The sequence below is a fragment of the Anthonomus grandis genome, chromosome 11 (genome assembly GCF_022605725.1).
Source record: "Anthonomus grandis grandis chromosome 11, icAntGran1.3, whole genome shotgun sequence".
In the NCBI taxonomy this organism is placed as follows: Eukaryota; Metazoa; Arthropoda; class Insecta; order Coleoptera; family Curculionidae; genus Anthonomus; species Anthonomus grandis.
Window position 1 is genome coordinate 20635551 of NC_065556.1, and position 14945 is coordinate 20650495.

The 14945-nt window shown below is 30.7% G+C and overlaps 2 protein-coding genes across 2 annotated transcripts in view; one reads left to right on the forward strand and one right to left on the reverse strand.

The window, feature by feature from the left end:
- Positions 1-14945, reverse strand: part of LOC126742423 (polypyrimidine tract-binding protein 2) — a 556294-nt gene that overhangs the window by 476504 nt on the left and 64845 nt on the right. The window lies entirely within an intron of this gene.
- On the forward strand, positions 2160-8134 carry LOC126742424 (geranyl diphosphate synthase-like). Its single transcript, XM_050449079.1, has 8 exons — positions 2160-2322; positions 2379-2526; positions 2585-2725; positions 2839-2990; positions 7295-7441; positions 7492-7642; positions 7697-7854; positions 7916-8134. The coding sequence occupies exons 1-8, from the start codon at positions 2219-2221 to the stop codon at positions 8106-8108; spliced, it is 1194 nt and encodes a 397-aa protein (XP_050305036.1). The 5' UTR covers positions 2160-2218; the 3' UTR covers positions 8109-8134.

The window sequence follows — 14945 nt, forward strand, 5'->3', positions numbered from 1 at the left end:
ATTCATCTCGACGTATTTACTGTTCCATAAGTGATAAATGATTTTGTTTCTTACAGGCACACCTGTATTTAAAATTCCGATTTCTCGATTCCTGTTTTAGGGATTTTACGGTTTTCTTTAAAAGAGTCTAAAAAATTCTCCAGAGAATCCCAAGAGCCAGTAACTCCTTAATTTTGACCATTAGGAACCTATAAATTAACTGTTCTATAAGTGATAAATCATTCTTTTAATAACAGGCTCTTCTATACTTCAAATTAAAAATGTTTGACTCCTATTATAAACATTGTATTATTTTTTATTTAAAGAAACCTAATAATGCCGCCAAGGTACCCCAAAAGCCCATAATTCCTTAATTTTGACTAAGAAACCGATTATCTAGTGTTCCATAACCGATGTATTTAGTGTTCCATAAGTGATAAATGATTTTATTTCTTACAGGCACTACTGTTCCTAAAATTCCAATTTTTCGACTCCTATTATAGGGATTTTACCGTTTTTTCAAAAAAGCTTAAAAAATCCTGCCAAGAACTAATAGTTCCTTAATTCTGACTATGACAAACGGATATATTTAATGTTCCCTAAGTCAAAAATCATATTGTTTCTTACAGGCACTCCTGTACTTAAAATTTCAGTTTCTCGGCTCTTAATATAATGCGATTTGACTTTTTTTTTATAATATCCTAAAAAAGCCTCCAAAGAATCGCCAGAGCCAATAATTCTTTAATTTTGACTACTAGGAGCCGATGTTCCATAAGTGATAAATGATTTTGTTTCTTACAGGCACACCTGTATTTCAAATTCCAGTTTCTCGACTCCTGTATGGGGTTTTTACTGTTTTTTTTTAGAAGATCATAAAAAGGCCTCCGAAGAATCGCAAGGGTCAATAATTTCTTAATTTTGACAATTAGGAACCGATATATTTACTGCGATAACTGTACTTAAAATTCGAATTTCTTGACTCCTGTTGTGGGGTTTTTACTGTTTTTTTTAGAAGATCGTAAAAAGACCTCCAAAGATTCCCAAAAGTAAATAATTTCCTAATATTGACAATTAGGAACCGAGATATTTACTGTGTTATAAATGATAAATAATTTTATTTTTTATAGACACTCCTGTACTTAAAATTCCAGTTTCTCGACTCTTATTACAGAAATTTCACTGTTTTTCAGGAAAGCCTGAAAAAGCCTCCAAAGAATCCTAAGAGCCAATAATTTCCTAAATTTTACTATTAGGAACTGATATGTTTACTTTTCAATAAGTGATAAATAATTTTGTTTCTTACAGGCACACCTGTATTTAAAATTCCAATTTCTCGACTCCTGTTATGAGGTTTTTACTGTTTTTTTTAGAAGATCATAAAAAGACCTTCCAAGAATCCCAAAAGTCAATAATTTCCTAATTTTGACAATTCGGAACCGATATATTTATTATGTTATAAATGATAAATAATTTTGTTTCTTACAGGCACACCTGTACCTAAAATTCGAATTTCTTGACTCCTGTTGTGGAGTTTTTACTGTTTTTTTTAGAAGATCGTAAAAAGGCCTTCAAAGAATCCCATTGGTTAATAATTTCTTAATGATGACAATTAGAAATCGATATGTTTACTGTGTTATAAATGATAAATAATTTTATTTTTTTACAGGCACTACTGTACGTAAAATTCCAGTTTCTCGACTCTCGTTACAGAAATTCGACTTTTTTTCAGAAAAGCTTAAAAAAGCCTCCAAAGAATCCTAAGAGCCCATATTTCTTAAAAACTGATATGTTGATTTTCCCATAAGTGATAAATAATTTTGTTTCTTGCAGCCACCCCTGTACTTAAAATTCCAATTTCTCGACTCTTATTATAGGAATTTTACTGTTTTTTTTTTCAAAAGAGCCTAAAAAAGCCTCTAAAGAATCCCTTTTATTATATGATTAATAATAGCTGAAAAAAAAATCAACAAAACAATATTAATTTATAAGAAGAGAAGCTGTAATGTAATCTGTTCTACTACCATCATCGAATTTCTATTGATAACCTTGTAGGATTAAATTTTGCGTAGACAATCTCACCTTGACGCCTTATCCGTACCACAAAATGACCTTTTTAACGAGGTATTGTGTATTTTATGCATAAAACTTATATATTCATCATAAATATCTAACACATTAAAATGACGTTACAGTACATTTTTGAGGTGTAAAGTGATAAGTTCTAAGGAAATTAATAAAAATGTTCTGCTCTAAACTTCCAACTGTGAACCAAGTCAGGCTAATATCGGAACACTGCATCAGAAATCGATTAACTCTAACATCTTTATTATCAGGAAACCAGAGGTAACAAAGCTTCTTTTTTAGTTAACCTCCGTTTTTCCTCCATTAAAACATTTTAGGAACTTCTTCGGTTCATCACATGAAATAGAAAATAAAGTATACGAGAACAAGGAGAAACTGATAGCAAATTTCTCACTGATAGAAAAGTGTGTTAAAGAAACGTTTGATTATGAAATACTCGCTGAGACATATGACGAAGTTTTAGGGGTAATAATGAATTAGACCATCAATGGTTATACCAAAATTAAAAAAAAATATATTGCAGAGTATGAATTACATATCTACAGGGGGCAAAATGTGGAGACCCTGCAGCTTAATATGCACCTACAAGCTGCTAGAAAAACCGGAAAACATCACTGAGGAAAATCTAAAACTTGCGTATATTTATGCCTGGTGCACTGAAATTGTATGTAATACTTCTATTTATTAATAGTTTTGTCCTTTAATATCTTCAAAAAGATCGAAAGCATTTCTCTTAGAGATGATTAGTTCACTTGAATTAATTACTGTTATTTTAAGATTCACGGCTTGGGAGCCCTCATTGACAACATTCAAAGAACTGCTCTGATGCGAAGAAATAAAAAAAGCTTTATCTTTTTACCAGAAATTACAGAAAATGTTATGTCTTATGCCCAAACAATTGATTTTTTGGCCAATGATATAATTATCAGGTAAGTCACAACCAAACTTTTAACCTTAACAAACCCTCCAGGCGTTTTTAGCTTTGGCAGGATTTCTAGAACTTCAATTTTATATTTTGAAAATAATTCAGCTCTCAGAAATTCAATTTTACTTTGATCATCTGCTAGATCAGAGCTTTCATTTCAGTCTTTCTTGATTGTCTTTGTTTGGATTTTTAAGGGTCTTAAAGGAAATAAATAACATTCAATGCTTCTCCATCTAATCCTTGGAGTTTATAGTTGTGAGTTGCATTTGTGATATAACAGAAAATCATCTTGAATTTCTTATATTGATTATGGAATCTGACCTGGGACCACAACTAGAAGTCTAATTACGTATACGTATGCTTGATTTTCTGGATCATGGTTTTATTGTTTCGATTAATTGATGTTTTGAATTTTCCTGGGATCGCTCTTTATTACGTTCTATTTCTAATATTCCTATCTACAGGGTGATTTTTAAGTTGATACTTTTTGTTAACTGTGTATAGAACTCGGTAAAATATAATTTTTTTTCAAATCACTTTTTTCGATACACTCAAAAACAAGGGACATACAGAATAAAAAAAGTGAATATGCATCACGCATTGTACCGATCAGTCAGTCTTAGACACTTTTTGTTTATTGTTGTTAATTTTAAATTTGCAAATCCTAAAAATGGCACCTCGTTATAAAAACATTTAACTTGTGGATATCTTGCTTATTTATGGAGAGTGTCTTCAAAGTGCTGCTGCTGCTTCGGTATTATACGCAGACCGCTTTCCTTTGCGGAATCATCCTACACCCAGAAGTTTCATAAATCTTATTCAACGGGCTAGGAATACTGGCGATTTATGGGAACATCGTGGAGGGCATGCAGGAAAAGGAAGGAGACCTGAAAATGTTCATAGGTAAGAAAAAATTTTAAATCTCATCGAAGAAGATCCAACAACAAGTACTCGAGTTGTTGTAGGGCAGGTCGGATGAAGTCAAACAAAAGTATGGACAACATTGCGCGAGAATCAATTTAATCCCTTTCACGTTCAACGTGTCCAAGCGCTACTGCCTAAAGACTTCCCCCGCAGAGTTCAGTTTTGTGAATGGGTCCTACAACAATATGAAAATGATCAACATTTTTCGAACAAAATTTTAACCATGGACGAGGCAGAATTAACAATTTTCGAAATACGCATGTTTGGTGTGTTGATAATCCCCATGCAATTGGCAGAACCAATTTTCAACACCGCTTTTCTGCTAATGTGTGGGCAGGAATTGTGAATGGGATACTTGTTGGACCATTTATCTTACCAGACCGTTTGGCGGGCGATGTTTATTTGGACTTTTTGCAAAATAATCTGCCTGTTCCGTTAGAAGGCGTGCCACTGAATATCAGGCAAGCTATGTGGCTCCTGCAGGATGGAGCACCTGCCCATTTTAGACTAGAAGTGAGCGAATTTTTGGATATAAGTTACCCAAATTGGTGGATTGGCCGAAATGGGCCAGTTGCATGGCCACCAAGGTCGCCAGACCTAAATCCATGTGACTTTTTTTTGTGGGGGTGTATGAAAAGTTTAGTTTTCAAGACGCGTATCGACACACAAGAAGAACTAATAGCATGTATTGAGCAGGCTGCAGCAACAGTTAGACAAAAACCGATTTCTCTATTGCGTGCCGTTACGGAACAGTGGTTACGTCGATCAAATAGTTGTGTTGAAGTTGATGGGTGAATGTTGAATGTGAATGTGAATGGGTGATGGTTGAATGGTGACAACTTTGAACAACTTATCTAAATTGGAGAGGACCGTATTGGACTCATTTTATAACATTTTAGCAATGCATTTTTTTTATTTTTCGGTCTTTTTAAATAAAGTTATTTGAAAAAAATTTTTATTTTACCGAGTTCTATACACAGTTAAAAAAAAAAGTATCAACTTAAAAATCACCCTGTATATTCCTATACTCGTTCGTTTGCATACAAGTATTATTAACTTCGTTCCTAGTTATAATAAATAATAAATTACAGTAAATTAATTGATATTTAAAAAAAATGTCTTGTTGGTTTTTTTTTGAAAATTGCATAGTTTTTGAAAAAACTTTTTACATAAAGATGGCACTTGCCTTGGTTCTTGAGTATAAAAAAGTATTAAGGGTTCCAATGCACATCAAAAAAAAAAAGAAATTAAATTTCTTTAAGGCGTGTCTTTAGAGTTCTTTTACGAAAATGCATAGTTAAAAAATAAACCAATACGTACCCCTAGTTCTTTTGCGTCAAAATATTATTAGCTTCTGTCCTACTTGCAATGCATATCAAATTACAGGGAATTAATTTTTTTTTTAAATGTCTTTTTAGTTTTTCTTGAAAATTGCATAGTTTTTAAGAAAGTTAGAAAAAACTGAACCAACAGGTAGCGGTAGACTTTTTTCATAAAGATGTCTTGGATTTATTGTTTAGATTACTTGATATTTTTAATTTGTCTGGGATCGCTCTTTATTAAGTTTTATTTCTAATATTCCTATCTATACTCCTATACTAGTTCTTTTGGATACAAGTATTATAAACTTCGTTCCTAGTTATAATAAATAATAAATTACAGAGAATTGATATTTTTTAGGAAAATGTCTTAGTTTTTTTTAATTGCATAGTTTTTAAGAAAACTTTTTACATAAAAATGGCATTTGCCTTGGTTCTTGAGTATAAAAAAATATTAAGGGTTCGATCGCACATGAAACAAAAGGAAATTAAATTTTTTTTAAGACGTGTCTTATGAGTTTCTTTCCGAAAATGCATAGTTTTAGAGTAAATCGGGAATAAATGAACCAATACGTACCCCTAGTTCTTTTGCATTAAAATATTATTAACTTCGTTCCTAGTTGTAATGCATATCAAATTACAGAGAATTTATTTTCTTTTTAAATGTCTTATGAGTTTTTCTTGAAAATTGCATAGTGTTTAAGAAAGTTAGAAAAAACTTAACCAACAGGTAGCGCTAGAGTTTTTTCATAAAGATATCATTTGCGTTGTTTCTTAGATCTGAAAAAGTATTGAGGGTTCTAAAGCATATCAAATAAAAGAAAATTAAATTACATTTAAAAACTGTCTTACTTAGTGAGTTTTTTTCCGAAAATGTATAGTTTTTCGATAAATTAGGAAAAAATGTACCAATTCGTACCACTAGTTCTTTTGCATAAAAATATTATCAGCTGTATTCTGAGTTGTAATGCATATCAAATTACAGAAAATCAATTTCTCTTTAAAAAATTTCAAATGAGTTTTTCTTGGAAATTGCATAATTTTTGGAAAAACTGGGAAAAACTTTTCCAACAGCTAAAAAATCCCCTGGATTTTCTTGCATAAAGTAGTCATTTACCTGGTTTCTTCAGAAGAAATAAGTATTGAGGGTCTTAATGCATATTAAATGAAAGAAAATAAAATTCCCTTTAAAGTGTCTTTTGAGTTTTTTTTTTCTGAAAATGCATAGTCTTTCAGTAAATTATAAAAAACCAATACGTAAGGGTACTTTTGCATAAAAATATTACAAGCGTCGTTTCTAGGTGTAAGGTATATCAAAATACAGAGAATTGAATTTTCTTTTAAAAATGTCTTATGAGTTTTTTTTGAAAATTGCATAGTTTTCACAAAAACTAAAAGAAACTAAACCAATACGTAATTTTATAAGTCTGAAAAAGTAATATCAAATAAAAGACAAATAAATTCCATTTAAAAAGTGTCTTACGAGTTATTTTCTAAAAATTTATAGTTTTTCAATAAATCGAAAAAAAAATTAACCAATACGTACATCAAATAAAAAAATTTTATAATGCATATCAAAAAAAATAAATGCCCTTTAAAAAGTGTCTTGTAAGTTTTTTTCTGAAAATGTATAGTTTACCATAAATTAAGTTTCCCTTACAGCTTCCTTTAGTAAGTCTTATATTTCCATATTTATTAAGTATTTTAGTCATCTCAAAAGTTTCTTCAATGTGCTCTCTTTTTTTAAACTTATTCTTTTTTATTTCTTCATCTACATATACCAGATCATTTGTGGTATAAAAAAGTACTAATTTTTTAGGAAATTTCTAATCCAAAACCACAATTGGAAGATTATCAACCTAACAAATTCAATGGCTTATTAATTGGTTCTACAGGTTCAGTTTTTCTGAAAAAAGATTCTAACTGTAGCTATCTGAATATTGGTTCTTGTCTTTTCAATTTAAAATATGATCACGGTGCTTGTATGTAGTTATACTATAATACTTATTTTTAAAAGTAGACGCAATTTCCTTTTTATTTTTGGTATTTTACTTTTTACTTTCAGGTATTTCGGAGCTCACCCCAGCCAAGAAATTTTATTAGACAATATTGCGAGAGGAAAATTCAGGTGTTATAGCGGTTTAGTTTATGAGCCACTGTTCGTAGACTATAGTACAAAAAGAGCTTTTTTCAGCACATTCACTATGGAAAAGTAAGTAGTAACTATGATGTTTTGGTTTAATATTAATAAACTACTTTAAGTTACTTAAAAGTCATTAAATACAAATACGGTTATTACGGCATAAGAGTTCCCATTGAAGGCGGGATGGCTTTGGCAAATCAACACGATCCTCAAAAAATTGAGAATTCTGCTACAGTATTGGACCAGTTAGGGGTAGCTTACAATATGAAGGTAAAACTAGAAATATATTTTAGAATTATTTTAAACTAAAATAGTTCTTTTAAGGATGATTTCAATGATTTATTAGTAAATACAACTCAAAAAGAAATCACTGATGATATGGACAATTATATTACTCAATCCAAGTTTACTTGGTTTGCTGTTAAGACCTTGGAGCTAGGAAATGCTGATCAAAAAAGAGTATGGCAGCAACACTACGGAATGTAAGATATCGGTTAGTATTTTAATGATGAACTTGTATTAATCTCGAGTGATCTTTAATAGCAAGAAGCAGGAAAGTATATTGAAGGTGCTCTCTGTCTACCAAGAGCTACGGCTAGAGCAACTATTCCAAGAAGAAAAGGATCGCCAAATTAAGTTTTTAAAAGAAGAAATTCCGAAAATTAGGAATGGGGTTCCGGAAAATGTGCTATATAGCTTAGCTGAAGGATTGCTAGAAGTTAAGCTTAGGAATTAAATAAAGAAACTGTTTGAAAACCTAAATGATCATTTCATTGTTAATTTATATATTTGGGAAACTGTTAGATTTTTTTTTAGTTATAGAACTTGAGATATGCAAGTTTTTCTTTGAACATTATGGATTTTTTGTTAATTGATTTGATTTTCCTGGAAAAAATTATCGTTTTCTTTTAAAATTAAAATCTAGTCCAGGCAGTTGCTGACTTGCATTCTTTGCATTAGCTGACTGTCAAAAGACACACAATCAAACGCCTTAGGTAAGTCAAAGAATGTTGCTTAACAAGTTGGTATAAGGAGGAGGCAATTTGAATAAGATCTTTAGTAGACCAATTAATTTTAAAGAATTTCTTGTAACTGTATTGTCAATTGGGCTTAAAGGGAAGCCTACCGTATATCCTCATTTATATAAAATTAATAGAACCCAATATCTGTTGTTACTGATTTCTGGTCGAATAATGGAGAAGATTTTCGTTAAAGGAAGATTGACCTTTGTCAATAAAATTAATGTCTGTTGAAAAACAGACAGAGTTCAGCCATACTACTATTCCTGACTCCTTGACTCTATGATTTCACAAGAATATGCTCCTTAATTATTTAGAATATTAGCATATCTTTAGTATAAAATAACGAAAATGTTATACGATCTAATCAAGCTGCATAATTTCTGATAAATTTTGGTTCTAAGTTTCCCAGAACGTACAAAAACGTTATTGGAATTTAAGTTATTTGTATTTTCCAGAATTTTTATGAAAGAGGTGTTATTTTTATAATTCTGGTAATTTTTGTTTTTGATTTAATAAATTATAGAACTTTCACAACCCTTTATACAAATAACGTGTAAAATATTGGATATGATACGTGTGTGGTGAGTCATTTTTACTGAATTTCAGGCAGTACTTTTTGAGTTAATTTTTGAAGGCAATTGGAGGTAATTATTCCAAACAGTTGTGGATCTGCTGTTTTCTTCCAGGAAATTGAATTTTTTGTTTAATTTTTCTAGAGACTTAGTGAACACATTTAAATTTATTTGAAGCTATATGGATAGATGAAAGATAACATCAAAAATTTCAGACAATTTCAAAAACAGACTTTTATTTGCCTGGAATTGTAAAAAAATTACTTACAATACATTCTGAAAAAAAAATGCAATTAAATGTTTTTCCAAGAAGTTTAAGTCATTTTTGTCTTTCCTTCAAAGGGGCATTAAAACCCCTTTTTATGTTCCAGAAAGTTCATATATTTCTTTAGTTCTTTATGTGAAATCAGAAAAGTGCATAAATATCCATTTAAGTTATGCATATTACAACGTTGTTTTTTTTTTAATTTTTTATTTTAATTCAAACTTATTATATGTTATGTTTATTAAATTTTATGCTCTGAAGGAAAATGAGCCTTTCTCTTTATCTATTTTTGATTAGAGGACTTTTATGATTTTTTCCTAATGTATGAATAACAAAAGAATTATTAAATTATGTAATAAAATATTGGTAGAATTGTATGGATCCATATAATTTTGTAAAAAAAAAGTGATTTTTTACAGAAAACCCGCCAGAAATATTTACAGAAAAATTATACTTTTTAATTTGTTTTCCTGGATAAAAACTAGACTTATTTTTAACGCTTTCTAAAAGTGCAGAAAAAATTGTTATAATATTTGACTAAAAGATAACGTGTGAACTTCTTTTCAAAGTTTCATCGGGAAACTCTTTAAAAGCAAAGACTTCCAGCACACCTAAACGATCCTTTTGAGTTTCTAAATAAATATACTCTCCCAAAAAAAAGAGAAAACTTTAAATTATCTTTTAATAAAATCACGAAAAGTTGCGCTCGGTAATATTTTTTAAAAATCCCTTCGCAACGACATTAAACTCGGGAAGTTTTGTTTGTTCTTGAAATGGGTGCCGGGGATGATAAACAATAAATTTGAGGGATAACGGGTGTTTCCTTTAGACGCTTAGAAAGTTATCGACGGTTTTCTTTCCCTTTCGAGTTTTGCCGGTGCGAATTTATAAGGAGTGAAAAGTTTTATCTCGTATTACAGAAAAAAAAACACTTTCCATTAGAAAAAGGTTAATGGTACAATTAAACAATTGACCTTTATTACCCGTATAGTAGTCGAGAACCGTTAAACAACCATTATAATCGAGACCAAGCTATTTTAGCCAATTAGACCAATTAATCCATATTTTCCTTTCCAATTTTAGAACGCTGACTCAAGATTTTAGTTATCGTTGCAGTAATTGTCTAATAAGTCGGCGGGATCAGGTAAAAATTGCTTAATTAGCTAAATTAATGCTGTTACGTATGCATGTTGAATTAATTTTATTCAAGGAATAAATGTTGGAAATTAGTAGGATTTAGTGAGTTTAAATAATATGCTTTTTTAAGGGACTTATTTAAGTGGGAAATCCATAAAATATCCATAGAATATATCTATACTCAAGAGTATTTTAGGGCTTCTATGGCTTTCCAAATACATGATATGATTTTAAAATGGTAAGATACCTGCTAGATTATTGGTTTACTTGGGGTGTATTTTTTACTACAATTATTTTTTAATACAGTTGAACGTTCTTGAAGTCCAATCTCTACGCTAGTACCCTTTAAGAATCCATGGCACTAATTAATATATAAAAGTGCTTAAAGTTGACCATTTTTTTACTACTAGTAAAGATCATGATGTGAAAGTATCTTAAGTTAGTGCTTCTCCTATGCCTTGAAGAGTATTATTTGTATTGTAGAGGACTACTAATTCAAAGAAATTGTTTAATTCGGCTGAGTGATCTACAGAAGTAATAAATAAATGTATTAATGCAGATGTTGACTTTGATTATACATATATTTTAGTGCAGTGACCTAGAGAATTCACTATCATCTGAAAATGTGAAAAGATGACAATATCTTTACCACTGATGAATAATGATTCTCTTCCTTATAACTATCAAGAAAGACATTTTAAGCTGCCGTTTTTTTTTCCCGTAAAACAAACGTTATAAAACCGACATTTTCATTTAACTTTTGAAATGTACCGAAGCACGATGCGGTTGTATCAATGAAAGAAGTAAAGCTCGCCGGGGCGGGATTCTATTTATTGGAAAAAGGGCAATTCCCCGGCGGCGACGCCAGAATAGACGGATGGATCTATCTGTTGCATTTTTCATAGTTCGAAAAAGCTTAAAACTAAAACCATCGCCGAGACGCGTGCTCCACGTTTTATATATCTGTTGCGAAAGGAAAACAATTTCATAAAGTCGACAGATCCGATCAATTTTTGCTTCGCTTGCGATGTGTTCCGCAATATTGCAGGACGATCTATGATAAAAATCTGGAACAAATATGAGTTTTCTACGGGGGATATAATAGATTAAGGCATTATATTTATAGAAATAATAAAAATAGACTTCTAGGAAACTAAATAGATAAACCACTTTCTCCGTTAGCACACCATCAATATATGACGTGATAGCCATAAAGCGACTTATTAACTTGACATTTAACGGTTAACCTGATTGTTTTAGGGTGATATTGGTAGACTGCTATGTTTGACGTGTTTTTTCTCTTTTTTTTCTCCTACGTGATTGTGCTTCTGCTTCTTTCGCTTAACCTCTGTGTATACTTTTCAATTTGTCACTACACATAAGCACTTTTCCCAACGTCTGGAAACAAGCAACAATTTGTCCTATCAGCACACAGAAATATGGTGGAGAACTGTCGCCCAATTTCTATTTTGTCTAACTTTTTTAAAATTTGCATTTATAGCAACCTGCTTCACCAAATTAAACGATATTATTTTACTTAAGCAGCATGGTTTTTTCAGTGTATGTATTTTGATGTAAGTACAAGGTGTCCCGAATTCGAGGGTGACCATTGGGATCTCGGAAACCGTAAGAGTTACGGGGTCGGTTAAATGGAGGCAAAGTTGAGCAATTTGGAGCTTAATAAAATGATGTTTTAAAAATTTTAAAATTCCGAATGCTTTTGGAAATATCCAAAAAATAACCGAAATTTGTCAAAATCGTTTTTACCTTCTACCGACTTTATTTAAAGAGATATCGGAAAACTAAAAACAGTTTCTCATTACCACTTTTTATGCTCTACAACATGATGCAAAAAAAAATAATCCGACGTTTCGTTTTTTTTTCGATCATCATCAACTTTTTTACTCATATTTAATTTTTTTTTTATTGCCTTTAAAATGAGGTATCGCATTTGCATGTCCGATAACTCCTTTTAGTACTTCCCATAAGAACTCAATGGGATTTGTTAACAAGTTTATCTGGGAAATTATCATCAACTCTGATTTATATATGAACCAAAGTTATGAAATACCCTGTATTCAATTGATACATTTTTCATTGAATTGGTTTAAAAAAAATTATATCAAATACAGAGTATTTTATAGCTTCAGTTTATATAAAAACAATTTATTTGGAAATCCCATTGATATATCTTTCTCTCGTGCACTCATGGAGTTCTTATGGGAAGTACTAGAAGGAGTAATCGGATATACAAGTGCGATACCTTATTTTAAAGGCATTAAAAAATACTTTTTAAAAATGAGAAAATACAATATGGCACCCACAAGAAAAAATAAAGTTAATGATGATCGAAAAAATATTGTAGGACATAAAAAGTGGCAATGAAAAACTGTTTTTAGTTTTCTGATGTCTCTTAAAATAAAGGCGGTAGATGGTAAAAACGATTTTGACAATTTTCGAAGAATCCGGAATTTTAAAATTTTTTAAACGTCATTTTATTAAGCTCCAAATTGCGCAACTTTGCCTCTATTTAACCGACCCTGTAACTCGGTAACTGTACGGTTTCCGAGATTCCAATGGTCACCATTGAATTTGGGACACCCTGTACACAGATTTTGCTAAGGCCCTCGATGGATTTGATCATGGAATTTTACAAAAAACTTTATAAAATGAGTTTTTAGGATAATTTAGTACAGTTTTTATTTTCCTACTTAGTAGATAGACCGCAATTTATGGACTACAATGGGTTTAGATCATTTAAGTATATTGCCTAAAGTGGTGCCCCCAAACCTTGCTTCATTTTTGTTTTTAATTTTTATTAATGACATTTCTGCGAGTATCGGCAGTGCGTTTCTACTGTTTGCCAATGACATTAAAGTTTTTCGTCTTATTAAGACCCGTCACGACTGCATGTAGTTGCAAACTGATGTTGATAGCGTTTATGAATGATATAAAGTTAACAGAGTCTCACTTAATCTTCAGAAGTGTAAGAAGATGTCAATTTTCTCGCTCAAAGATGATATTGACTTCGGTTACGTAATAAATGATACAACACTTCTCTCGTAAAATCACGCCTACTATTTTTGGCGTTGACACTGGTATTGTTGACACTGCCAACGTCAAGTTTATAAATCTCTGGTAAATAATACAATAATAAAGTGTATTTTACTACAAATGCAAGATTTCAGTTTTCAACAAAACGTATTTCTTGAAATATTTGTTGATTTAGAAAATATACATTTGAGAATTATGGATCTATCCCAGCTTCTAAAGCTTTAAATACTTTAATTCTGCATACGAGGAATTCCTTAGGGGCTATTTTAACTATTATTAAAATCCCCTTAAGATATTTTAAACGGAAGCTGATATATTGACGTACAATAGTAAATATTTTATCTTTAAATGATCAAAATCGTATGGTCCTTATTATATAGAGTTCCTTGAATGCTTCTTTAATTAACGTTAAAAATGCCATTAAAATCCTTGACAAAGAAGCTGAAGTATTAGATTTTTTATCACAAGTAAGCATGTAGTAAACAGAATAATTTACTTGCTGTACACAAGTAGATATATCAAGGTCTAGTGGTTTGTATTGTATAGTTCTTGATGAGGAAAGTTCGTTGAAGACTTTTTTAACTATTGAAAAAATTTAAAAAACCCATTAAAATTATCGAAATAGAAGCCAAACTGTTCGGGTTTTTATTACAGGAGAGTCTGTATTAAATAAAATCATTTACTTCCTGTATAATAGTGTACAGAAAATAAATGCATTTAGCTTCTCCTGTAATAAATTGTTGAATTCTTAATATATAAAATTCCTTAAAGTTTTTTTCAATTATGGTTGAAACCCTTAATAACATTTTTACAACAGGTGTTAAGTTATTGGGATTTTTATAACCAGAAAGGCTGTAATAATCAAAATTATTTATTCCTTATTTACTATTAATTATCTAAGCTTCTAGTGCTCCAACTCACCTGATTCTTTATGAGTGAAACTTCTTGAAGGATTCTTTAACGATAATCCAAATTCTTAAAATAGAAGCTGGGATATTGAGATTTTTACTACAAAAGACTATGTACTAAACAGAATTATTTACTTCTTTATACACTGGTGAATATCCCAGTTTCTACGCCTTAAAATTGCTTAATTATTAGTACTAAAAAGTTTACTTTAACTACTATTAAAAACGTTCAATCAAAAAACAAACATTATTTTGACCGAACATTGGATATTGACAATTAAGCTTTCACCATTTTGGTAATAATTTTTGACAATCAGGACAGAGTGTTGTGCTATCGTGTAATGGATTCATGTTTACTCTACCTATTCTCCTTTGATCTATCACGTCATAATTATATGACATTATGACTGTCAAAGATGGCGCGCAATTTAAATCTTGTGTTGTATTGAACCACCCTTTAAAATCTATGTTTACTCTATCTATTCTCCTTCAATCTATCACGTTATAAATATGTGACATGACTGTCAAACATGGCGGGCAGTTCAAGCCTTGCATTGTACTGAACCACCCTTCAAAATCTATTAGGTATTCTAAAGGTTAACAGGTGATTTTTAG